The 27,350-nt window shown below is 44.2% G+C and overlaps 1 protein-coding gene across 1 annotated transcript in view; it reads left to right on the top strand.

Annotated features, from left to right (window-relative positions):
* The first annotated feature begins 1,984 nt into the window (after positions 1-1,984).
* Positions 1,985-27,350, top strand: part of LOC137641417 (ribosomal RNA-processing protein 8-like) — a 58,840-nt gene continuing 33,474 nt past the window's right edge. The window contains exons 1-3 of the mRNA XM_068373950.1: positions 1,985-2,239; positions 12,346-13,766; positions 27,078-27,239. Of these exons, the coding sequence (XP_068230051.1) occupies positions 2,159-2,239; positions 12,346-13,766; positions 27,078-27,239 (1,664 nt within the window). The 5' untranslated portion in view covers positions 1,985-2,158. The remainder of the gene's footprint in view (positions 2,240-12,345; positions 13,767-27,077; positions 27,240-27,350) is intronic.

The raw sequence follows: 27,350 nt of genomic DNA, 5'->3' as shown, positions 1-27,350 counted from the left end.
GAAATGTCTCATGTGAATTTGATTCGTTTGCCAACAGCAGCCCATTAAGTGGGAGGAACCCTCTCACCTTTTACGTTTCCTTAGCGGGAAATATCTGGCGTCTCATTGGCTGATTTGTTCTTAGCTCTGATTGGCTGTTATATGTGACGTCATACAACCTCGTATTTTATGAATGAATTTAACTCGGTAGTGGTAAATTACCTATACTTATTTTAGAGAAATTGAGACTTAAAAATTACAATGTTTACAAAACCAAGCACATAATGTAATTATTTTATTAACAAAATAAATAATGGATCTTTTTCTGATACGTTAGCTAAATGATTACGATATTTTCTAAGAAATACGTAACTGGGTTATGGCTACGATGTTAGATGTCTTGCGTGAATTTGTAAACAAAGGCAACAGCCAATCACAGCTGAGAAGACACAGCCAATCAGAGGACTGGAATATCCCGCTAAGACAGAGTTCCTAAGACTTATGAGGTGCTGTTGGGAAAACCAGCCCGAATTTCCATAAGATTTATTTTAAACGCTCTAGCTTTTGGGGGGACGAATCTGACTGACGATTTATTTTTATTTTTAAGAGAGTTAGAGATATATTTTCCTCGAAATATATAGATTCGGTCCTTTGTAATTTGGTTTGACAACATATTTCATGAAAGGCATACATTTTAATTACCGAATAATTATTATGTTAAGAAAAAAATACGTCTTTGTGACGTCATAAGGAGTAGGATGAACTTTAAAAGCTTTTCTAAATGACTGATAAATTCTCTTTGCTGGTTTGAGTGAGGTATTGACTAACACGTGGCTAATATTATATATTCAAATAGGTACATGTTTTTCCATTAAGCTTATAAAGTGAAGGAACTACATTACATGACTGCAATTCGTATTTTGTTACATTTCAAGCCTAAGGTAAATTATTCGAAGGAATAATTGGCTGTTTTTGGTTATGACGTCAGATGTGTGTGTGTGTAAGAAGCTATGGTAAACAAAGGCAACAACCAATCACAGCTGAGAAACGTATAACCAATCAGAGGACTAGAATGTATGGTTGTGTGAGGGAGTTCCAAGCATTTAAGCGTTGCTGTTCGGAAAACTAGCCCAAATTTTAGTTGAAATTACACGCTACCGCTCTAGCTACTGGGGACGGAGCTGAAGATTTTTCGCTTTTAAGGGAATTAGTTGTATTGTTGTTTTCAAAATATATATACACAGTACTTTATAACATATTCTATCCTGATTACCAAATTATGTTTATTAAGACTAATACGTCTTTAAGACGTCATAAGGAGTAGGATCAACTTTTCAGTTTGTCTAAAATGACTGATTAATTTGCTTTGCTGGTTTGAGTGAGGTGTTAAGTAACATGTGGTTGGTATTCGATATTCTAATAGATGCTATTATTGTATCGAACTTAGATAGTGAAGGTAATTCGTATTTTGCTGCATTTCAAGTTTCTTGCAATTATTCTACGGAAGGATAAAATGTTTTTGGGCCTTTATATGTCTTCACATTCCTAGATTTTTCTGTTTCGTTGTATCTTTCCATCATTATCTGTTACTTTCTCTATTGTTTTATTTGTGATTTGAATATGACAGACAAATGAAAACTTTGCCATCTGATTATAAGTTTCCAAAAACAAGCATTGACTATGTTAATTATGTCACAGTAAAGAGTTTATTTCACGAGTATAGTTTTAGAAATGAAGAGCCATTGCAACGATTAAATTAGTTAATAATTTACAGTTCTTCATCGTTTTCTTCAAGAAGAATGTTTATTTTTCAGAAACTGTTCGTTATGCCCAAATATTCTAATGAAGTTATCAAAATAAGTATCTTATTGACACATATGTTTATAAATATATTTTTTTCAAATAAATAAAAAATAATCATCTTATATTCAGCATATTTATTGTATAAAATTGTAGTTAAAGACAACCTCAAACCTTCAACCTAATGTTTTCTTCCGAACTGTCATAGAAACCGACCCCAGTGTAGCAGTGCTCATGGGCCGCATGTGTTCTGAAATTTTGGATTTCTCCTTCATCTTGTCATAATTTAGAAGGGAAATGTTTGTTTTGTGAAAAGGAAAGGATAAAGAAGTGATTTATATTACAGTCAAGTAATTACGGTATCAGGAAGAAGTCAGCAATGAATACTTTCGAGGATCCAGAATGGGGAAATTCTGATGTCTTTTCTTATTACAATTTCCCCGACGATTCAGACTTTAAGGTATGGAAAGTAGCTTTTCAGTTTTCACTTTTAGAGTTTGGCATAATCTCCGTTTGGTCATCGCAGCGTTCATTCTGCCCTTCAGTCCTACCTACTTTCCTCCGTCCCCAACTCCTGCATCCATTTAGTTGTCCAACATCTTCAGAAAGGAGCCTTTGTATATCAGCGGCCAGTTACTCACGCATTGATTAAAAATGTGCATTGACTAACCTAAACTTCCCCCCCTAACCTAACCTACAAGCCGTGTCCTTACCTACTTACCAAATGGGGGGTGGGCTAATGTCCCCCTGCGACCCCCCCTTACACTGCCGTATTATAAGTTAGACATAATAATACATACAGGTGGCCGCTATCGTACATTCACCCCGACTTATATTTCATAATGCAAATTCGGGGTCCCCCCTCCCTTGTTGCACTTGGGCTCTTAATGACCTAAGCCCGGCACTGGGCTATATAGCCCAAATTCATAATTATAATTCAACTGTATTAAATATTTACTTTCGCCATTCAAAGATATCTTGATATGATACGAACAAGAGCTCGGTGTCGTATACGTCAATTTAATTGAGTGGAAGGGCTATCCCCATGCTATGTATAAGGGCATGGGGTTTTAGGTATGGCCAGGAGGGAACTCGATTGAATCCAAACTGAGTAACATAGAAATTAGAAGCCTCTGTAGTTCTTTAGAACAGAATGTAAAACCACATTTTACAAGGTAATCAGACACAAGAACACCACCTATAATTCAGGTTCATGGTTGAGGCATAACCTATTGCAATGGCGCCTCTAAAATCTAGTTGTTTGAGTTTGTCTTTTTCAATATTAAACTTACCCGATAATCATGTAGCTGTCAACTCCGTTGCCCGACAGAATTCTACGGGAGGGATACGCCAGCTATCACTATACTAGAAGGGGGTGTACTCACCAGCGCCACCTGTGGCCAGGTACTGCAGTACTTCTTGTTGACACCACCTCACTTTTTCCTCTGTCGTGCTTCCGGCAAGACATTCTGGGATACGCTTATGATCTTGGAGTATTGTTCACGGCTTTTGGTGAAGTATTTCTCTCAGATTTCGGCTGTCGCTATACTGGAAAACTTCTATATTAGCTTAGATAGCTTTTATTTAGTTCTGATTTATGGTTAACGATCTTTTTGCTTGATTTGGAATCCCCCTTGGCTAACTCTTTGATTCAAGATGTCTGACATTTCACAAGCCCCACCCCATAGACGATGTAGGTCTTGTAATAGGCGTATTCCGAAGGCCTCGGTAGATCCTCACACCGCTTGTTCTGACTGTAGGGAAAGACCCTGTCAGTTGGAAGATCGATGTGAGGAATGCGCCGGACTTTCGGAACTTGAATTTGTTCGATTCTTGAAATATTCAACCAAGTTAGAGAGAGAGAGAGTTAGGAGGAGTTCTTCTCGCTCTTCACTTTTTTCCTCACCTCATGATCCCCTACCTTTTCCTCCCCCTGTAGTGGCTACCCCCGAACCTACTATTTGCCCTCAACCTGATATGTCTGTTGTTTTGCGTGCCATTCAGGCTTTAGGTGACAAAGTGGAATCGGTGGTTAGTGATCATAAGTCTCTTATGGCCGAAGTCAAGGAACTTAAGGTCAAAAGTGCAGTGGGAGGTAATAGTGCCAGTGCTGTGACAAGTGCTAGTGTCAGTGCAGTGCCAAGTGCTAGTGTCAGTGTCAGTGTGGTGCGTGAGGGTACTTCTGTGCGTGCCAGTCGTCCTCCCAGTCCGGGACCTCTTGCAAGCTCCCAAGCCCAGGGGAGAAGCAATGTCGAAGGGCAAAAGGGTTCGGCAGGCCTTGATCGGCGCACAGAAGTATCCTCGGTGGTTGCGGGCGTGTCTTACAGAGACCGTCACTCCCACCCGCAGACGATTGAGCCCGTCTTTTACTCGTCTGCTGAAGAATTGTCAGGGAGAAAACGCTGGACTCAGGTCTCAAGACCTCTCAAACGCAAAGTCCAGACCTCAAGAGCTCTACAACCTGGCTGCAGTCATTGGATTAGCTCTGACTCTCCGCAGTCATCAGGTGACTGCACACCTCCTAAGAGGGGTAAGGTGCTGCCGCAACAGACCTCATCTTCTGTTAAGGCTTTGCCTCAGCAGACCTTAGTGTCTGCCGACCCCAAGTTGACTTTACTGCAGTCCATGCCGTCACAGCTTGCGGTCTTAATGCGTGAGTGTCAGGCTGAGAAGGTTACACCTCCTCCTGCGATCGCTCCGCCTAACCGCAGTCCAGTCTGCCAGGCGTACGATGTTGAGGCTCCTCAGGATACCTTACCGCGTACTGAGTTGCCAGTTTCCAGCGGTGTGCAGCAACCTCCGCCTTCCTTAAGGCAACCTCAGCAATGGGAACAGGAAGCTTATGCCTTACTTCCTCCGCTTCCGCTTGCGGTTCCACCAGTGAGGCAACACTCTCTTGAGGTACGACAACCTCTTCCATCCATGAGGCAGACACCTCAGCTCTCGCTGCAGCGACCTCAACCCTCCTCAAGGCGAGAGCCTCAACACCTTAGCCTTGCGCCTCAGGAACCTCAACTCGCGAGACAAGAACTGCGTTCTGCGCAGCCGCTACCTCAACTCTCGCAGCTCACACCTCAGGAACCTCAACTCGTTCCTCAGGAACCTGCTACTGCGCATCCGCAACCCTTACAGCAAGCGCAACTCTTGAGTCAAGACACTCATGCCAGGAGTCAGCCTCCTCAACCCATGCGCCTACCTTCCGCTACTCTTTTTGACCAGCCTTTGCAGCCTGAACCTCAGGTGTTAACTCATCAACAGAGACTTGAGGATGAAACCACAAGCGTTTTTGCACCCGCTTGTTCAGATTCTGCTGTTCAGCATACCACTGTTCCATTACCTCTCACTTCGCTACACTCTGGTGATGAGGTTTCTGATGAGGAAGCTGCGCACCTGGATCCCTCATCAGACGTGGAAGAATCCAAGTCTTCTCCTCCACCTATTGACTTTCGTAAGGTCCTGGCTCTTTTCAGAGAGGTATACCCGGACCATTTTGTCTCTGCTACCCCCCGCTCTCCGCCATCTGAGTTTTCGCTGGGTATGCAGCCTGTCAAGTCAACATATACTAAGCTCGTCTTTGCAAGGTCCTCTAAGAGAGCTTTAAGAATTTTAGGGGAGTGGTTGCAGTCTAAGCAGCAACTAGGGAAGACTGCCTTTATGTTCCCACCGACTAAGCTCACTTCTAAAGCGGGCGTATGGTATGCCACAGGAGAGGAACCAGGCTTGGGAGTACCTGCCTCTGCCCAGGCTGACTTCTCAAGTTTGGTCGACTCTCCTCGTAGAACAGCAATGAGGCGCTCTAAGGTTTGCTGAACCTTCTCCGATCTAGACCACTTACTAAAGGGTGTATTTCGTGCCTTTGAGATGTTCAATTTTCTAGACTGGTGCCTGGGGGCCCTTAGCAAGAAGACCTCCCCTGCGGACAAAGACTCGGCCATGCTTTTAATGTCCTGCATGGATAAAGCTATTAGGGATGGATCTGGCGAGCTTGCTTCAATGTTTGTGTCAGGAGTTCTTAAGAAAAGGGAGCAACTTTGTACCTTCCTTTCTTCCAGCATCACACCTTGTCAAAGGTCTCGACTCCTTTTCGCTCCGCTTTCTAAGTTCTTGTTTCCCGAAGAACTTATCAAGGACTTGTCTGCGGCCATGATTCAGAAAGACACTCATGATCTTGTGGCCTCTTCAGCTCGTAAGACTAAGGTTGCTCCCTCAGTCCCCAGGACTTACCGCACCCCAGTGGCTGATACGCCTGCTACGAGGTTTATTCCGCCCTTTCGTGGTAGAGCCCCCAGCCGAGGAAGCTCCCGTCCAGACTCTTCCAGGAGCAAGTCTAGGAAAGGTTCCAAGACTTCTAAAGGCAAACACTGACTCTCCTCCTCTCCAGACAGCAGTAGGAGCCAGACTCAAGATCTTCTGGCAAGCTTGGGAAAAGAGAGGTGCAGACGCCCAGTCTGTCAGGTGGCTGAGGGAGGGTTACAGGATACCATTCTGCCGCAAACCCCCTCTGACCACTTCTCCCATCAACCTCTCTCCCAACTACAAGGAAAAGGACAAGAGGCTAGCGTTGCACCAGGAGGTGTCGCTCCTGTTACAGAAGAAGGCAGTGGTTATAGTCCGGGACCATCAATCCCCGGGCTTCTACAACCGTCTCTTCCTGGTGGCCAAGAAGACAGGAGGTTGGAGACCGGTGCTGGACGTCAGCGCGCTCAATGCTTATGTCACCAAGCAGACGTTCACTATGGAGACGACGAAGTCGGTCCTAGCAGCGGTCAGGCAGGAGGACTGGATGGTCTCGTTGGATCTGAAAGACGCATACTTTCACGTTCCTATTCATCCAGACTCCCAACCTTTCCTGAGATTCGTTTTTGGAAAGGTTGTGTACCAATTCCAAGCCCTGTGTTTTGGCCTAAGCACAGCTCCTATGGTGTTTACGCTTCTGATGAGGAATATTGCAAAATTCCTCCACTTATCCGACATCAGAGCCTCCCTTTACTTAGACGACTGGCTGTTGAGAGCCTCCACGAGTCGTCGCTGTCTGGAGAGTCTCAACTGGACTTTGGACTTGATCAAGGAACTGGGTCTGTTAGTCAACTTCGAAAAGTCCCAGCTCATTCCCTCCCAATCCATTGTTTACCTGGGAATGGAGATTCGGAGTCAGGATTTTCGGGCTTTTCCATCGGCCCCAAGGATAAGCCAAGCCTTAGATTGCATCCTGAGCATGCTGAAGAGGAGCAGTTGCTCGGTGAGACAGTGGATGAGTGTCACAGGGACCCTGTCATCGTTAGCCCTGTTCGTCGAGTTAGGGAGACTCCACCTCCGCCCTCTTCAATTCCATCTAGCAGCTCATTGGGACAAGGATTTGACGCTCGAAGCAGTCTCTATCCCGGTCACCAAAGAGATGAAGACCACTCTCTTGTGGTGGAAGACCAACCTCCTTCTCAAGGAGGGCCTATCGTTAGCGATTCAGACCCCCAATCTTCATCTCTTCTCGGATGCATCAGACTCGGGCTGGGGCGCGACCTTGAACGGACAGGAATGCTCGGGAACGTGGAACAAGGAACAGGTAACGCTCCACATCAACTGCAAGGAGCTCCTGGCAGTTCATTTGGCCCTATTGAACTTCAAGTCCCTCCTGCTAGGCAAGGTGGTGGAGGTGAACTCCGACAACACCACAGCCTTGGCTTACATCTCCAAGCAGGGAGGGACCCATTCGAGGAACCTGTACGAGATCGCAAGGGACCTCCTCATTTGGTCAAGAAGTCTAAACCTCACCCTAGTAACGAGGTTCATTCAGGGCAACATGAACGTCTCAGCAGATCGCCTAAGCAGAAAAGATCAGGTCATCCCCACGGAATGGACCCTTCACAAGAGCGTGTGCAACAGAATTTGGACCTTGTGGGGTCAGCCTACAATAGATCTGTTTGCCACCTCCATGACCAAGAGACTTCCTTTGTACTGTTCCCCAGTTCCAGACCCAGCAGCAGTTCATGTGGATGCTTTTCTGCTGAATTGGTCCCATCTCGACCTTTACGCATTCCCACCGTTCAAGATCATCAACAGAGTCATTCAAAAGTTCATCTCGCACGAAGGGACACGGCTGACGCTGGTTGCTCCCCTTTGGCCTGCAAGAGAATGGTTCACAGAGGTACTACAATGGCTGGTCGACATCCCCAGGACTCTTCCTCTAAGAGTGGACCTTCTACGTCAACCTCACGTAGACAAGTTGCACCCAAACCTCCACGCTCTTCGGCTGACTGCCTTCAGACTGTCGAAAGATTCGCTAGAGCTAGAGGCTTTTCGAAGGAGGCAGCCAGTGCGATTGCCAGAGCAAGGAGGGTATCCACTCGTAGAGTCTACCAATCCAAGTGGGAAGTCTTCCGGAGCTGGTGTAGAGCCAATGCAGTTTCATCCACCAATACCTCTATAACCCAAATAGCTGACTTCCTATTACATCTAAGGAATGAGAGATCCCTTTCGGCTCCTACGATTAAAGGGTACAGGAGTATGTTGGCTTCAGTTCTCCGCCACAGAGGTTTGGACCTTTCTTCCAACAAGGACCTTCAAGACATCCTTAAGTCTTTTGAGACTGCTAAAGAATGTTGTTTACCCACTCCAGGCTGGAATCTAGACGTAGTCTTAAGGTTCCTTATGTCGCCTAGGTTCGAACCTCTCCAGTCAGCTTCCTTCAAGGACCTTACCCTCAAGACTCTTTTCCTCGTCTGCCTTGCAACAGCTAAAAGAGTCAGTGAGGTTCATGCCTTCAGCAAGAACATTGGGTTCACATCCGAATCTGCAACATGTTCTTTACAGCTCGGATTTTTAGCTAAGAATGAACTTCCTTCACGTCCTTGGCCTAGATCGTTTGAAATTCCTAGCCTTTCCAACATGGTAGGTAACGAGCTAGAAAGAGTTCTTTGCCCTGTCAGAGCTCTGAAATATTATCTTAATAGGTCAAAACCTATACGAGGACAGTCAGAAGCCTTATGGTGTGCAATCAAGAAACCTTCGATGCCCATGTCCAAAAACGGACTTTCGTATTATATAAGGCTTCTGATTAGAGAAGCCCATTCTCATATGAAGGAGGAAGACCTTGCTTTGCTGAAGGTAAGGACCCACGAAGTGAGAGCCGTAGCCACTTCGATGGCCTTTAATAAGAACCGTTCTCTGCAGAGCATAATGGATGCAACTTATTGGAGGAGCAAGTCAGTGTTTGCATCATTTTATCTTAAAGATGTCCAGTCTCTTTACGAGAACTGCTACACCCTGGGACCATTCGTAGCAGCGAGTGCAGTAGTAGGTGAGGGCTCAGCCACTACATTCCCTTAATCCCATAACCTTTTTAACCTTTCTCTTGAATGCTTTTATTGTTGTTTTTATGGTTGTTACGGTAGGCTAAGAAGCCTTCCGCATCCTTTTGATTTGGCGGGTGGTCAATTCATTCTTGAGAAGCGCCTGGGTTAGAGGTTGTGTAGAGGTCCTTTAGTAGGGGTTGCAGCCCTATATACTTTAGCACCTTAGAGTTGATTCAGCCTCCTAAGAGGAACGCTGCGCTCAGTAAGGAAGACGAACTTAATAAAGGCAGAGTAACGGTTCAAGTCAACTTCCTTACCAGGTACTTATTATTTCATTGTTATTCTGAAATAACTGATTATATGAAATACGGGATACTTAGCTATCCTTTAGTCATGTACACTGGTTTTCACCCACCCCCCTGGGTGTGAATCAGCTACATGATTATCGGGTAAGTTTAATATTGAAAAATGTTATTTTCATTAGTAAAATAAATTTTTGAATATACTTACCCGATAATCATGATTTAATTGACCCGCCCTTCCTCCCCATAGAGAACCAGTGGACCGAGGAAAAAGTGAGGTGGTGTCAACAAGAAGTACTGCAGTACCTGGCCACAGGTGGCGCTGGTGAGTACACCCCCTTCTAGTATAGTGATAGCTGGCGTATCCCTCCCGTAGAATTCTGTCGGGCAACGGAGTTGACAGCTACATGATTATCGGGTAAGTATATTCAAAAATTTATTTTACTAATGAAAATAACATTTCTCTTATACTGTTTTGTCTTTTCCTCCACATCAGGTTTAGTAATTATTTTTTTCATTTCTAAATTTCTTTCATCGAATAAAATGATCATATTACTTTCTTAGGTCTTCTTCATAGGGTTGTTTCTCACCTGACCTAGAAACTAGTTGCTGTATCCTTACCCTATTACTTAATCAGGGGCCTTACACTACCATATTCATAGGTTACACTCCCAACGAACTACAATCACCCCTCATCATCCTAATCTTAGGACAGATTAGCCAATAAGTTAATATTGGACAAGAACGCTTGACACCATAGTGTAGTGTGCTTTTTTTTTTAGAAATATCGATTGGCTAGAGTTTTATAGATCGTTATCCTTTTGATCATAACCTAACCTATGTGTTTTAGCTGAATTTGTAATTACCCAGTACACTATTTAGAAATGGGTTATATTGTATTTTGGAGTCAATCGTTTGATGTTCCTGTTTTGTTGATTAGAATCTTTATGACTACGTCTATCGACAATTTAGACGAACAGTAGTTTGGACCTTATTGAGAAGCCTGTGTACTGAGTGGCCTCCTCAACTCCAGTTCCACCCAGGCTATATGGGCCAAATTCCTTTAATTCATCTGCCCATATACAATGAAAAGTTATGTTTATGAATGGGCAGTAGCGATGAAAATTAATGAAATACAGTATAGGTATACAGTAGCCCATTGTATTAGTTGTAAGCTTCTTGGATCCCTACTTTGGTCATTTGATTCTTTACATTGGCTTGTTAAGATTCAAATCATAGCTATGTCCTCTTTAAGCTTTCTCTAACCCAATATTTATCAAATTATAAGAGATTTTTGGTGACTGATAATTTATTTAGGTGATACCATCATTCATTCTACTGTTATTTAAAATTGATGGGTGGAATTTTGAAATAAAAGTTGAATTATGATGTCAAAGTACATGCAAATTATACAGCAATGACCTTGGATGTATCCTAGTTTAACCCTTTGTAACCTAACCTAACATAGGACAGTGGGCTCTGATGTGACCTGACTGGGAATCTCATTCCCTCTGAACTCAACACACCCACCTGATCTGACCCAGGCAGGTTCGAGTTTATTGATCCTTAACCTAGCTGCCCTTTGGACCCTCCCTACTCCACCACTTTTTGCCATCGTTGAATTTTTAAATGGCTGTGACCTCTTATACAGTTTTACTTACTAGGTTAGCCTATTTCATAAAAAAGGAAAAATCTAGGTCACATTAGGCTGTTTTGGCCCTTTTATTCAAGCTTATACAGTAGGCTATATTGTGTAGGATTTTTAGTTTTGTTACAGTCCAACGAAAATAGTTAGGTTATTTACTTTACGGGGCTAGGATAAGGTTTTTAACCCTAGATTATTTTGGTCAGAGCCTACTCCAACCCCCACTTATCGCATTGTAGGTAAGGTAAAGAAGTATAATTATAAATTATCAGCCTATAGTTCCTACTTTTAAGCCTACCCTTGACTATGTTTTTTAACAGATATTACCTGAATCATTTTAGGTCCATATTAAGTCTGAATTTCTGGAATTGTTGCTTTCTATTTGTTTAGTATTCAGTAACTAGTGTAAGTAACCCATCAAAAATGACGGATAGATATTTAGACAAATATGCACGCTCACACATATTCAACCCTTCTCACCCCCTCCGGCTTTCCTAACTACAACCCCTCTCACCAGGGTATGCTACCTTCTCCCCCCTACACAAGGGGTGGAGATACACTAAGTAGTTATACCTCTTGCAGTAAAGCATGCCAAAAATAGATTTATATGTATACAGTACTGTATTTATATATACAGCTAGACACTTGCTCTTTATCATATTGGGCCATTACCTATGTAGTTTAGTAGGATTATTATATGAGCCATGATATTTAGTAATTTCTGACTTCTCGTTACTTCCTATCCTTTGTTTACATGGGATAAGTTACTGCTTAATTAAATATTAGGAACAGTATTCAAATTTATGGTTACAGAACTTTTTACATTTTCAGTATCAGTCAGTTCTTTGGACTCGGAATATCTGTCTTTCAAACGATATATTCTGTTATGTTATCCTTCTGGACATTTACTGCCATGCTTTTATGTTTTCAGCAACAGTAATGTCAATTATGTTGTATTTTTTTTTTCTAAATTATTGGCAAGCCTTTGCAATTTAATACAAGTTTTTTTTTTAATGTATTTTCCGTTAGTCAAAGAAACAACAGTGTGTTTCTTTCGTAAAAGGAGAGTCATTCATTTAATTTCCCAGAAGAGAGGGGTGAATTCTATTTCTATTTTATATTATTTAAGATAAACAGTTAATATAATTCTACCATGCAGTATGTCCAAAGTAGAAAAGATCCTTATATACATGACAAAGGATTTAAATTTTATTAGCCTATATGTTTTATGATAGAATCATTTATTATTATAATAGCTAGAATGAGTTAGTAATAGATTTATGTGTCAGTTTTGTTTGTGTTAGTTGTTTACACTTAGATTATTTTTCAGGTATCCTCTTCATTGTTGAAGACCAGTCTTGATCTGAAGAAGAACTCTAAAGTAGGCGGTAAGAAAGCACAGGGAAATAAGAAGCGGAAGCATCCCGAGGAAGAGCCAGAGCAAGTCGATAGCAATCAAAAGATTAAAAAGCCTAAACGCGCGAAAGGCAAAGAAGCCGGAGTAGCTGGTAACGTTTCAGAGGTCAAACAGAAAGATACTATATCACCAAGTAATCAGGAGAGTAATGCCGAGAAATTGACTAAGACGAGTTCCAATTTGGGTAATGAAGAGGAACGTGCTACTCCTGTCAGTCTCCCACATAAAAAGAAAAAGAAAAACTCCAACAAAAGAAACAAGTACAAGGATCTAAATACCAAACAAAATGAAATAAAGAATGGGTGTGTGGTCAATGGGGAAATTAAAAAATGTACACCTCTCCCTGAAAAAAGAAGTATTAGTAAAACTGTCTGTGATGAGAATTTAACAAATAAGGAACTTGGACAACAGGGCAAAGGCCCTTCTCAAAATTTGGAGCTGACTGCCAAATCCCCCTTGAAGCCTTCAAAAAAGAAGCTTAAAAAGGGGGAGGGGAATGTTTTGAAGAAAGTCGATGCCAAAATCGGGCAAAACGAAAATATTTCTGTATCAAATGAACCTGAAGCCTTTGTAAAATCTAAAGGTGAAAGTGTGGAAAGTAGCACAGGTATGTCATCGAAGAAAAAGGTAAAGAACGCATCAAAGTTGGCGCCTAAAGATAGCAAAAATAGTGAAATAGTGAACATCAGTAATAAAAAAGATAGCAAAAGTAAACTAGTTGTTGATGATAGTGAAGAGAGAAGTAAAGTAAAAACCAGGGGTAAAAAGAAGAAAAACAAAAATTCCAAAGACCAGTTACTGTTGGACGATAAGGAATCCGACGACGAGGAAGTGGATAGTAAGCTTAAGGAAGATCTGGAGGACTATTTAAAGAAACTAGATTTTTCTAAAGTTATGAGCGGCAGTGTTATGTGTGATACAGAATCCTCGGCCAGTATGAAAACTTCGCTTTCCGGAGATTTCAGCGTTTCAGATTCTGAAGATGAATACGTTGAAGACGAGATGCAGGAGAAGAAGTCTTCAGAACAAAATGTTGCTACTAATGATAAAAGAGCTGTTGGAAATAATGACAAAGGCAAAACTAATAAAATTTCAAAAGGTAAAATTTTGTCAGTTTCAGGGGAGAATAATGAAAACCCCTCGCATCAACATGATTTTAATTTGGACGAGAAGAAAAGGAACAAGTTAAATAAGAACATTCTGAATAACATGCTTAAAGAATCTGAAGAGAAAGCCCATAAAGATTTGAAGTCTGCATCTGGATCACCCACACTTACTGCTGCAGAGGAATTAAAGGAGAAAATGAAAAATCAACTCAATGCTGCTAGATTTAGGTATGTAAAGTTTTTTCAGATTTTCTGGGCCTCAGTGTATTTTAGCACAATCTTCAAACTTAAACCCGTATTTCACATGACCCTAGATACTCCCCACTTTTAGAGCTGTTGGAAGTGGTGACAAAATTTTTTTAGTGGCTTGTTACCTCAAAAATTCTCATTAATTAGTATGCATATAATTTAGTTCATATTTGTAATTGCTCTTAGTTTGCAATACACTAAGAGGTTTTATGATGAGAATGGTTCTAGCTTTGTTTTTTCTTGTAGATTTCAATGTTACTGCATTTTCTTTTTAAGAATCTAAACTGAACCTACTTCAAGTCCCTTCACAGAATACACTAATTATTATAAAGTACACTTCTCTTTCACTAGGGAACTACTGAGTTCCTCAGTATGGTGTTGTTTATTGACAAAACTTTGATTTTTTTTTTTTTTTTTTTTTTTTTTTTTTTTTTTTTTTGTGATGTGATGTTTGCTTCACCTGTCAATGTACAGTAATTATAAAAACTCACACAAAATTTTGTAGCTCCTAATGGAACACCATGATTGGGTTATCTGGGTACAGAGATATTTTTTAATGTTTCACTCATGCAAGGCTGGTCGATTTTAGTGTCAATCGGCTTGGGGAAGCCAGGGTAAATAGTGAGAAAACCAAATGTTACCCTGGTTTTTAGTGTAGAGACCCAGAACTAAGTGCAAGGCTGGACATTTTAGTGGCTTGTGGAAGCAGTCTGCAAGGTATTGTTTTTTATCTTTGCAGATTTAAGTTCAACTCATAGTTTTCTTATTTTACAAAAAAATCTTGATTTAGTTGCTTAGTGCTATGGTTATATAGATAGGGAATTAAAAATAAAATATCATTTGGGAAAATATTTGGAATTCTGTATTTCAAATGCATTTTGAGATGGTTTGTTACCAATAATCTAGACCAGTGGAGTTAAGAATTTTTATTATTTTGCACTATGGTATTTTAAATCTATAAAGGATCTATCTCTTTCCTTCACTAGCATCCCAAATCCATGAGAGTGTGTGAGTCAGCAATATGAACATCAGGGGAGGCTCATAAAAGTAAATGGAATTTCAATAACCATATTTCTATTCCCATACCTACCTGGTGTTCATATAAAAGGGATTTTGACGAAGGAAAAATCTATTTCTGGGCGAGGAACCTGTGTCGCCCAGTGAAATGCTCCTCTAGCACCATTTCTAAGGTATACTTACTGCTGAATATACCAGAGAAAAAGAGATGCATGGAATGCCAGGAATAAACCTAGCTCGCTCACTCTTGAGTGTCGGTATAGAAAACTGGGGCGTGATAGAACCACGACCATAGGTCCCTCTCCAATTAGACCTCTCCTTCATCAGCATCCCCTTGAACAACAAGGTGCCGTCCTACACCCGTCTGTGCCTCCTACTACGACTAACCCTCTCTACCTCTACATCTCCCCACCCTCTATCCTTATTCCTCCTCAGCACTTGCGTTGGTCAGACGTGTTTTACTTGATGTTCATATAAATGCCCCTCCCCCTCCTCCTCCCCACTGACTGGAGGATAGGGAATAGTTTCTACTTTGAGACTGAAAAGACATAGATTCTGTGGCTGGTTCCAGCTTCGCTTCTTGTCATTAACGGTTAGTGTGTCTCATTACTTCAATAGAGCCATGGGTGTATTGAAAGGAAAGAAAATGGGAATTTTTTTACCTTTTTGTGGTAGATGTTGATAAATTGCTAAATCCAGTACACTTAAGTCTATTATCCAGGTTTCCTCTTATATATGGGCTATGTTTTGTCATTCCCTTTAGGAAACCCAGTATGATAATTATCATCTACAGATATTTTATTGTCAAGTCTACTGGGTTAAATATACTTCAGCTTGCTAATTGGTTAAGTTTAGTCTACTGGATTAAATATACCTCGGCTTGCTAATTGTGGTACTCAATTGGCTAAATGTCTTTCATATAGAATAAGTTTCAGCAAGCACATTTTGTCATTCATTTTCTGCCAATTATCTTACTTTACTTGACATTATTTGATATAGTTTAATTGCTTTGTTATCTATATACACATATATACAGTACTGTGCTACACCAAAGTAGATAGTTGTATTAAAGATAATTGGCATTGCATGTTCTTAAAGTCTCTATATTTTATTTGTTGGAAACAAATCATGAGAAAACTTACACAGGTTAAGATATACATGACGAAGCAGTTAGTATTCTTAACTTCTTTTAACTCTAAATATTGGGACACTATTTAATTCTTCATGATTACCATTCTAAATTCTTATTGATGTTGCCCCTGCTATTACATTAATATACATGTACCACTTCCCAAGTTATGTGGTCCACATGTGGGACCATGTCCCTACGAACACTCAGGAGTTTATAAACTCAATCAACCAATTTTGATTTGTCTTAAATTATTTGCTGCTCTTCTCCCAAATAAGAAAACGTCATCTAAGATGTCCGATTAATGTAGCTATGCGTGTCTGGTGATCTCTCCCCGTGTGCACGAGGAAAAAGCTGTATGTACCAAGATCTTACCCAGCTGTGAGCAGTATTTGGTACAGGTGTTTATGCAGTTGTTACCAGTACTGTACTTGGTCTTGTATCCTCAAACAGGATAAAAGGGCACTACCCACTTTCCGTCCTTCCGATAGTTACCAAGACTCTACAAGATTAGGACTGCTCTGAACTCCCTTCGGGATCTCTCCCTACATACTCGAGGTAGGGATAGTTAATACCGAGAACATATCTACTTCACCCAACGGAGTGATGGGAAAGCCCCTGACCGTTCTCTCCCCATTTACGCATGGGAGGGACGGTAAGTACAGGAAACGTATCTACTTCAGAGGATAACCCCAGTACATTGGACATCTAATACATTGTATGAGGTGAGATTTTACACATCAGAAATGCTTCCCTCCCTGACAGTACATTGCATTACAAAGTTCAGGTGTCCACTGCGCTTTTTCATCATTACGAGATTGGATACTATTTGCACATTCTTCAGTGACTTTCGGGTCACAGAGATTCTAGCATCTGCTTCATTCCACCTCTCCAAGTAAATGATACTGGTGGAAGGAGAGCCTGTGATAGTTATCATCACTTGAACAGGCTAGGAGATCTTTTGTGAGCACTGATGTTTCCTCGTGCTTTTTCCCTTTTGTATTTCATCCTCCCAGGAACGTTCCAATACTGTTTTCCAATGGTTAGAAAAGTTTTCTTTCGCCTGTTCTTCACGATCATCATTTCCCACAGGATCAACTGATATCTGTAACCATACGATAGGTGCCCGCAATCAGTAACCACATGACAGTTGCCCACAATCAGTAATCATACGACAGGTGGCCAAGATTAGTAAGTATACTGTACGACAGATGGCCAGATTTAGGATCTATACAACAGGTAGCCACAATCAAGAACCATATGGTCAGCAGCCACGATCAAGAATCCCTATCGCCAGCCGCAAGTGGGAATCATGCAACCTACAGCTGCTATCGGGAACCTCATGATCCGGTACCATGTGATCAGGATCCACACAATACGGATGCTCGACAGATGATCTTTACCATCAAGTTACCTGGTAACTGGTGCACCTGTATCTGTTACCTACCCTTATCTGGATCAGCTGTTTCTTCTTTCGTCGAGGAGCTCCTCAATCTTGACAATGGATACCACTCAGCCCTCGAACTAAGGTTTCAATTAGGTCTTAGGTCTGGACCCTTTGCGAGAATAGACTACCATGTGGAGCTCTTAAGGAGCTAAAGCTGCAGGAAATGTTTGACGAGTTCATAGGCCTCTCAAGCAATCCCCATTCGAACAGCAGATAGGCTTCGACCCTCGAATTTCCTCTGCTAGCGTAGTCCTGACAAAAAACTTAGGAAGCGGCATGACTTTGCTTGTGCCACAAGTCATTCTGAAGAATAGAGAATCTCCACCACTTTGGTTCAGGTACAGGACGTAGAACCTAACCCTTACGATTTTATATCCTTCATCTCTTACTAACAAAAAGTGACTAGTAGGAACCAAAATGACTTGCCTCCAGGTTCTGGGAGAACACTACAATTCCTTCTACAACGTAAAGAATAAGGGGTGATCCTAGAACACTGTTTCTCTCTAGATTTTTAAGTCGATCAAATGTCCTTTCGCTACAGGCGGGGAGATGTAGGGACCTTCTCAAAATCGTGCTCAAGCTCTCTGAAAGAATCTGTTGGGAACAATTCGTAAAGACAAGAGTCGTGTAACAACAGAACCGTCTCTGCCCATTACCTACGGGACTATGCCCATAGGTCCCTGGATACTGGTCTCCTTGGCATGGTGGTAGTTGCTCAAAAGTTTGTGTAGCAAGCCTAGTTTCTTCACGGGACAAGAGACATTTTGTCTAAGATAGTAGTCGTGACTATAACGAGAGATAGATCAACTGGCCCCTCCACCCTTTCTTTCTTCCCCTTCCATGGGGTGCGGCAGTCGCTACTTTATTTGCCGGATCAAATGCTAGTTGCAGGGAAGCCATATAATCAAGCAACATTTCTTAAACGCAAAGTATTTTATAGAGTTTCTCCCTGATGAGGAGGGAATAGCCAAATGTATACAACACCTTTTTCATAATCATACATTCTGACAACATATCCTTCATAGATAAAGGGTTTCCTTGACACTCTACCAGTTCATGCCACATCTTCATTACCAAGTAGTTAGGAGGTTGATGAAGTCATCACTTTAGCTCCTTTTTAAAGTTTTTTTTAAAGACCGCTCATGAATGGCAGAGGCAAGGGACACTGACATTGCCCTATCAAGCAGGACAATGCCCTAGGACTAACCATATATACATATGATCAGTGCCCAAGCCCCCTTTCCACCAAAGCTAGGGCCAAGGAGGGCCAGCCAATGGTTGCTGACTCAACAGACCTATAGGCTCCACCAAACCCCCCATCCTTATCTCACAAGAAGGGGGAGGTTGCAGCAACCAAAGGCACTAACAAGTTTGAGCGGAACTCAAACTCCAATCTGGCGATTATCAGTCAGGAACGTTACCACAGTAAACCAGCTAGTTTGGTTTTAGAGGCTTCATCCCCCCTAAGGATAACTCTCCTATTAAAGGACTAGGCTTTGAATTCAGTAGGTCCTCAACTTAAAAAAATGCTACTTACAAAAATTTGTAGACAAAAACACAAATACAACTGAAAATAACAAAGTTAAGATAAAGAAATATTGTAATAAAACAATATATTTTTTAATACAATAAGCAAAAGAAAATTTTTAATAGGCTTATATCTATTTTATTAGACCTGACAATTTGTTGACTCTTGTAACTGGAAATAATAGGCATGGAATTCAGGTTAGGTCTACCATAGATCAAAATATAACAAAATTGGACTTACAAAAAGCTTCTTGGAACCAATCAAGTTTGTAAGTTGAGGACGTGTATATAAATCTTGGTCCTTTAAGTTATACGTCCTGCCTTGACCACCCTGCAAAGCCTTGGCAGAAGGTTAAGGTCAGGTCACAGTGGTCTGGCAAGTGGCCGAGGCTTTCCTGCCACCCAGCAGTAACTACCACCACCTCATTCAAGTTTTAACAGCCGTTTTCAGCTTTGCTGAAAGCTTACTCCGATTGAAGGACTATGGTTTGTATAGCTAGGGAAAGAGAAAGTTACTTTAAATATTTAATTCTTATCTCTTTCTTTAAAATAGGAGCAGGGTACAGTATTTGAGCTGTTTTGACAACTCGTATCCCCTTACTACGATAAAAAATTAAATGTTATTTTTGTGCTGTTCTATGGATTCAAAATTTAAGAATTAGATTATCTTAAGTTATACAGGGTGATTCTGAAGAAACATTACCCAGTTACCTCCAATGAAAACAAAAACTAATCTTAAAGTTATCAATTTATATTGGGACAATCAGAACACTTCCACACAAGACTACAGTATGTTGTAAGGCACTATTCATGAAGTGATAGGTTATTCTTGGAAAAATTTTCATCTTGTTTCAGGTAAGGAAAATTCCCCTATATCTTCAGTAGTAATGCCTTACTAATAGAATAATGGATATTTTAAGTATTAACAATGATTGGTAATGTATGTTCATTCTTTTGAAATGTATCAAGTGGCATTTCATTTGTATGGCAAGCTTTTACAGAAAACAAAAATGCCCATGTACTGGATAATGTATTGAAAAAGTATGTGGAAAATTGAACACAGGTGAATTGAACAAAAGGTAGATAGCAGATAAGGAAAGGAGTAATTGCAAATTAAAAATTGTTTGTTCCAACACGAATACTTACCTCGAACTACTTTCTTAGGAGTTACCTGTAATCTCCTCTCTACCGACCAGAGTTTTGTGTAGTATACCCTATACCCGTTTTCTATGGAGGGCTAACCCGGGAGTGAGAGAACGTGCCCCGAGGGTAGCCTTTGAGCTAGGTCGAGGTCCGCTTGTGTCTTGTGAGTCAGTAAGTTCTCTGGTCGCGACATGATACCATACTCTCACGTCGCTCTCGTCTCTCTCGACCCTTTGTGTCCGCCTCGTGTGTCCCGCGTGGTTACCGCGTGGTAGCTTTGTGCTTATCCCTTGTGTTCTTGTGTGTTCACTACCCTTCCTTGTGCTTCCCAAGTGTATCCCTTTGATTCCCTTCGTTCCTGTGTCTTGTGGTTGTGTGCTATGGAGCAGATCCGCCGTTGTCCTGGGCCTAGAGCCGGAAAGTCGTGTGGAGCGTTCCTCTCCAAGCCTGAAGTGGACCCTCACTCCCTTTGCTCTTCCTGTAGGGGCAGGATGTGCTCGCCATCGGATACGTGCTTTGAGTGTGTTGGTTGGAGTGAGATTCAGTGGGTGCGATACGGCACGAAGAAAAAGAAGTCGTCGAAACGTTCGCCCAGGAAATCTAGCGTCTCTTCGCCACTACCGTCACCCAGTGGACGGTCCGACGGGGCTTCTGTCTCGCCTTCCCCTACCCAGAGTAGGGGACGAGGTAAGTCCGTTGCAGGGAAAGAGCCGAGGGTTCTTCCCCAGGAGTCTAATGTGTGTGAAGTGGGGGTTGCGGGGACTTCTCAGGCTAGTGGGGAGCCTGGTAGTGCTGTGTCGGGGGGTTCTGGAGATTCTGCCCTTGTGCTTGGGGGGCACGTTTCCTCCGACGACCCCTTATGGTGTAGTAATGTTGTACCTGTTTCTTCGCCCCCTTCGTGGGCCTGTGTTTCAGGTTCTTCGGCAGGTGGCGACGCCCAGGGTAAGTTAGACTCCACAGTAAGTGATTTCTTCGGGTGGAAGCTCCCTAAAACGCCAGGTAGGTCCCCTATGCGGATGGAAGAGGGCCTGGATACCTGGTTCCCTAGTGTAGGGCGTCGACCCTCTTTTCCAGCTCCTCTGACGACGGTCCCAGAAACCTTCCTGCAACCCTCTACCTCGGGTACGCAGCGAGTCACGAAGCCCTCCGTAGCCCCCGCTTCTGCCCGTCGTGCGGGTGGTACAGTTTCGTCGGGCTCGTCGGATGGTGGGGCTTCGTTCTCTTCAGAAGAAGAAACCAGGAGGAGCCATCGGCGCCGGAGGGAGGGGTCCAGGAGCAGGCGTTCCCGCTCAAGATTCCGTTCGAGGTTCAGCAGGAGACGGTCCCGCTCTCCACGGAGGAAACACAGGAGGAGTAGGTCCCCCGACGGTGATTGGGTCTTCGTTCCCCGTAAGTCTGAGTTACAGTGTTCCCCGGACCGGCAATCCAGGGATTTCTCGCCACGAAGGCCATCCTCCAGGCGTAGATATGACCCTCGCAGGGAGAAATGCGAGAAGGCCGCTTCAGGCAGGCGTAAGGCCGCGAAGCTTCCGGTTCACCCCGCCCAGCGGGGGAACCGTGCTTCCTTACGGGCAGCCTGGCCGAATCAGCCCAGCTGGTTCGGCCCTCGGACTTTAAGGAACGGTTCCCTCCGTTGGGTCAGCCCACGGGATCCGCGTCCTCGTCCCCCAGAGAGAATGCACGATCGGTAGTCCTCGCCGGCACGGCGATGCCAGTTCTGACCCCCGAACCTGGTGCGGAGGTTTCCGCCGGGGAAGACCAGTACCACCGCAGGGGAGTGCCTGTTGTGCCAGAACCAAAGCGCCCGGTGACCCGGCTCCTCGGGATCAGGCCGAAGGTTCTGCTGACGGTAGGGAAGGTTCCCCGACAGAGGACTCAGCCTATCGGAAAGTTATAGGCCTGATCCGAAGGCATCATAGAATTGAAGAGCCGGTTACAACCGATGAGGACTACTGGAGGTCCAGCCTTACCCGCTTGATGCAGGCACCCGTCCAACAGAAAACCTCCCTGGCCCTACCTGTGGCCCGAGATCTCGTCCTGGGACGGGCTCACGTCGATAGAGTTGTGGCAGGCAATGCCGAAGCTCCCAAAACGCAGAGCTTTTCGAAGTTGCTCCAAGGGCTCAAGACACAGAGCAGGGTTTATGTGGCAGAGGGACAACGACCGGGAGCCTGCAAGGTGGAGCCTGCCCTCGACGTTCTGGGACAGGGTGCCTCGGAGGACAGAGCCTCTTCAGCCCCGATTTGTTTTTCACTGTCGGAGGCTGTGATGATGGAGGAGATGTCGAAAGACCTAGTTCACGTCTCCTCTTGGTTGGACTGGTGGGCTTCCACACTGGTAGGTGTGCAAGCCACATATGACTTGACGGACCCAGAACAGCAAAGCCTCCTGAGGGAGCTTATCATCTCCGGGGGCAAGACCCTGAAGTTCCTCACGTATCAGTCCCTTGCCCTGTCAGCGAATTGGGTTCTTCGCAAAAGGGACACCATTCTGGCGAAGCTTTCCCGGAAGGTCCCAGACAGAGAGGCGAGGGCCATAAGGAGCCTTCCTGTGTGGGGTGACTCCTTGTTCCCCTTGAAGGAGCTAGAGGAGATCATGGAAAAGGTGGCTAAAAGAAAAGAAGTGAACACTCCCAGGCCTCCACCGGTAAGGAGGCCCCCCTACAAGAGGTCAGCCTCAGATGGTCCCTCTACTTCTCAGGCCCCTCCTAACCTGACGAGGAGAGAAGCCCCTTCTTCCTCGTGGGCCTCAGCGCCTCAGCCCCCCCCCCGTAGAGGAGCTCCAGCAGCGTCGGCCTCGTTTAGGACAGGATATTCTGCCTCCAGGAGAGGCCGTTCAGGCCGCTCCTCCAGGAGGAGGTAGAGTGGGAGGCCCCCTACTCCTGCCCAAGCCTCAGGTTGGGGGATGCCTCAGACTACATTGGCAAGCATGGAAGGCTCAGGGAGCAGAGCCCTGGACAGTATCCGTACTGAAGGAGGGGTACAGGTCACCGTTCTTGACAGAACCCCCCCCCCCCTTTAATTCCGGCCAGCCTGTCGGAGTGGTTGGCACCCAAGGACCCGTTGAAGAGGGCGGCCCTTCAAGAAGAGGTGTCCACGATGTTGGAAAAGGGCGCCATGGAGGAGATCCTGCACCCAGGGCCAGGTTTCTACAGCCGCCTGTCCCTGGTAGAAAAGGCGACGGGGGGGTGGAGACCGGTGATAGACCTGTCAGCTTTCAACAAGTTTGTGCGAAAGACAGATTTCAAAATGGACACTCCGAAGTCAGTCTTGCTGTCCTTGAGGGAGAAAGACTACATGATGACCATAGACCTCAAGGACGCATACTTCCAAATCCCGGTCCACCCCTCAAGTCGGAAGTTTCTCCGGGTGAAATGGGGTACCCAGATCCTGCAATTCAAGACCCTCTGCTTCGGGTTGTCGACAGCTCCCCAGGTATTCACGAGAGTCTTCACGACAGTCTCGGTGTGGGCTCACGAGCGGGGCATTCGCCTCATCCGGTACCTGGACGACTGGTTGCTTCTTTCCTCCTCGGAGGACGTTTTGAAGGAGCAGGGTATAAAACTTCTCCAGTTTTGCAAGGGTCTGGGTATCATGATCAACCCAGAAAAATTGAACCTATCTCCCTCCACCAGAATGACCTATTTGGGGATGACACTGGATTCCCTACTAGTGAAAGCTTTCCCGTCGGAGGAGAGGATAAGCAAAGATGAAGATCCTTCTTCCTTTCCTGTCGGGGCAACCCAGGAGGGCGAAGGTCTGGCAAAGGCTAATAGGTCATCTGGTGTCGTTGGAGAAACTGGTTCCCCTGGGGAGACTCAGACTCAGAGCCGTCCAATGGAACCTGAAGAGCTTCTGAAACCAACTGGACTCGCCCCAGAAATTAATCCCAGTCCTACCAAACACAATACCCTCCCTGGAATGGTGGCATTGCCGGTCGAACTCGCTCAAGGGGATGCCCTTCGCGACCGACCCTCCCGAGTTGCTCCTATTCACAGACGCCTCCAACCAGGGATGGGGAGCCCATCTCCTCAACAGGACGGCGAGAGGAACCTGGATGGACGGGGAGAAAGGCCTACACATCAATGTCCTAGAGTTGAAGGCAGTCCAGAAAGCTTGCCTGCACTTCATCGATCTAGTAAGGGGAAACACTGTGGCGTTGATGTGCGACAACGCCACAGTGGTAGCGTACATAAAGAAGCAGGGAGGCTTAAAATCAAGGGAGTTGTGCGATCTCGCCCTAGAGATCCTAGATTGGGCGGAAGCGAACCAGATAGTGTTATTGGCAAGGTTCATCCCCGGGAAAAAGAACATTCTAGCCGACGGTCTCAGCAGGATGGGTCAGATAGTAGGAACAGAATGGTCCCTCCTCCCAGAAGTAGCCAGGCTCATCATTCAACGTTGGGGTTCCCCGGTGATGGACCTCTTTGCAACCAAGCTGGACGCACAACTTCCCGTGTATTGTTCTCCTGTCCCAGACCCAAAGGCAGCCTTGGAGGATGCCTTTCAGCACAAGTGGGACAACCTAGACGTGTACGCTTTTCCCACCTTCACGTTGATCAGGCAAGTGCTCAACAGAGTAAGGGCTGCCGGAACTTAAGGATGACTTTGGTAGCGCCCTGGTGGCCGGAGAGAGAGTGGTTCGCAGACCTAAAAGACCTGACGAGCCATCCTCCGTGGCCACTCCCCGACAGGTCAGATCTTCTACAACAGCCGCACTTTCTCAGGTTCCACGACAACCCACAGTCTCTACGCCTTCACGCCTGGAGACTATCGAGCGACTCCTGAAGAAGGAAGGATATTCGGCAGGAACAGCTAAGAGGATGTCGCGATACCTGAGAAGGTCGTCGGCAGCGGTCTACCAAGCGAAGTGGGCCTCTTTCACGAAGTGGTGCGCTTTGAAGCGCATAAAACCCCTCAAAGCCTCGGTCCCAGATATCGCAGACTTTCTAGTATATCTCAGGGACGAGATAGGGATGTCAATCCCAGCTATAAAAGGAGTACGAGCAACCTTGGGTCAAGTCTTCCTTCTGAAGGGCATCGACCTGGGTTCCTCTAGACACATCTCTATGCTTGTCAGGAGTTTTGAACAGTCCTGCCCCCCTCAAACTGTTAGGGTGCCTCAGTGGGACTTAGCTAGGGTCCTGAAGATGTTAAGTAGCCCCTCCTTCGAACCAATGAAGGATATTGTAGACAGGGATCTCGCTCTCAAGACAGTCTTTTTGTTGGCCTTGGCCTGTGCGAAAAGGGTAGGTGAGATCCATGGGCTGTCTTATGACGTCTCTCATTCGAAGGGGTGGAAAGAGATCTCTTTCAAGTTCGTCCCTTCGTTCGTGGCGAAAACCCAGAACCCAGCAGTCTGGGATCCTAAATTCGAGGGGTTCTCTCTGCCAGCTATTCCTAGGACTGGGAATCCTGAGGATTTGAGGTTATGCCCTGTCCGTGCCATTAGAAAATACCTTGAGAGGACTGCACATCTCCGGCCAGGCATCAAGAGCCTTTTCGTCTCCACAGGTGTTACAAAGAAGCAGGTATCGAAGAATACCATTTCCTTTTGGTTGAGACAAGTTATTGCCAGGGCCTACAAGGAGGAGGGACTGGCCTTGCCAGGCACTCCCAAGCCCCATGACATCAGAGGTCTGAGCACTTCCTTAGCCTTTGAGAAGAACATGGCAGTGGGCCAGATCCTTCGAGCGGGCACCTGGTCGAACCAGTCAACCTTTACTGCCCATTACCTCAAGGACTACTCAAGAAGGTCCTTAGACGGGTTCTCCATTGGGACAGTCATCTCCGCGCTCCAAGTGATTTAACGGTGAAGCCCCAGGCACAATCGTGGATAGCAAAACCAGGAGACACAGGTTCGTTCCTTTTCACCCTAATCCCCGTTTCCTATCCCTATCGGAGATAACCACACTTATGTAACCATTGAAGAACACGTCTCTGCAACTGCATTACTGGACTCGGCATCAGAAGAATTTTTCAAAGGGTGAGTACTTAGACACTAACGTGAGCTCTTTGTGTAGTTACCCTACCGTCCGTTTTCCCAGTTTGTTTTTGTTTTAAAACCTAGTCATATCTAGGCTTCTTGGCGTCCGCTTGCTGGGTCTGAAGGTCAGGAAGTCACTCCCTCCTCCTAAAGTGTAAGTCTCCTAAGAAAGTAGTTCGAGGTATGTATTCGTGTTGGAACAAATCAAAAATTTTAAGTAATTTTTATTTTTCCTAACATACTTACCGAGAACTACTTTCGGGTAATGGCCCTCCCTTCCTTCCCCAAGTGCCTTTCTGCCCTTGCAGGGACTGTTTGCAACATCCGAGGAACTTACTGACTCACGAGACCCAAGCGGACCTCGACCTAGCTCAAAGGCTACCCTCGGGGCACGTTCTCTCACTCCCGGGTTAGCCCTCCATAGAAAACGGGTATAGGGTATGCTACACAAAACTCTGGTCGGTAGAGAGGAGATTACAGGTAACTCCGAAGAAAGTAGTTCTCGGTAAGTATGTTAGGAAAAATAAAAATTACTAAAAATTTTTGATTTTCTGGGCTCCGACCCGTGTTGCCCAGTGAAATGCTCCTAAAGCACCATTTCTAAGGTTAAAAATTGTTAATTATAAGTGCACTCATGAGTAAGATTATTTATTTGGTCAGTACAATGCAACTAAAGTAGTTTTAGTGCAGGAAATGGTTAAATAATTACATAATTGTAAAGATTCTCTCACTTGTAAAATCTAATTGAAAGATATTTACCTTATTTGATGGGTAAAATGGTATTGGGTGTTATTGTAACTATTGTGAATGGGTAATAAGTCAATGGGCGTGTAAATATTACTGTAGTGTTGAGTTTTTCTATAAATTATCTTGGTAAGAATGTATCTACATGCTTGGTAATGCATCTTTTAGACTTAGCTCTAGAAAGTGGCTCAAATGTCAAGTTATGCAATACCATTGTATTGTGGCTATAGATTCTTATTGTTTTCTTGATGTTTATTTTCTTGTAAACAGTACAGTAAGTTTACATATATTTTTACAGACTGGTTAATGAGAAGATGTATACAGCTACAAGTTCTGAGGCAGCAACGCTATTCAAATCAGATCGCAACTCATTTGAAGCTTACCATACCGGGTTTAAATCACAAGTTGCTAGATGGCCTGTGAACCCATTAGACAGAATTATCACGTGGCTGAAAAAGAAGTAAGTTTCTCTCTCTCTCTCTCTCTCTCTCTCTCTCTCTCTCTCTCTCTCTCTCTCTCTCTCTCTCTCTCTCTCTCTCTCTCTCTCTCTCTCTCTCTCTCTCTCTCTCTC

Source organism: Palaemon carinicauda, chromosome 5 (assembly GCF_036898095.1).
Source record: "Palaemon carinicauda isolate YSFRI2023 chromosome 5, ASM3689809v2, whole genome shotgun sequence".
Taxonomy (NCBI): domain Eukaryota; kingdom Metazoa; phylum Arthropoda; class Malacostraca; order Decapoda; family Palaemonidae; genus Palaemon; species Palaemon carinicauda.
Note: the sequence above shows the minus strand (reverse complement) of the source record. Positions and strands in the feature narration are given on the sequence as shown.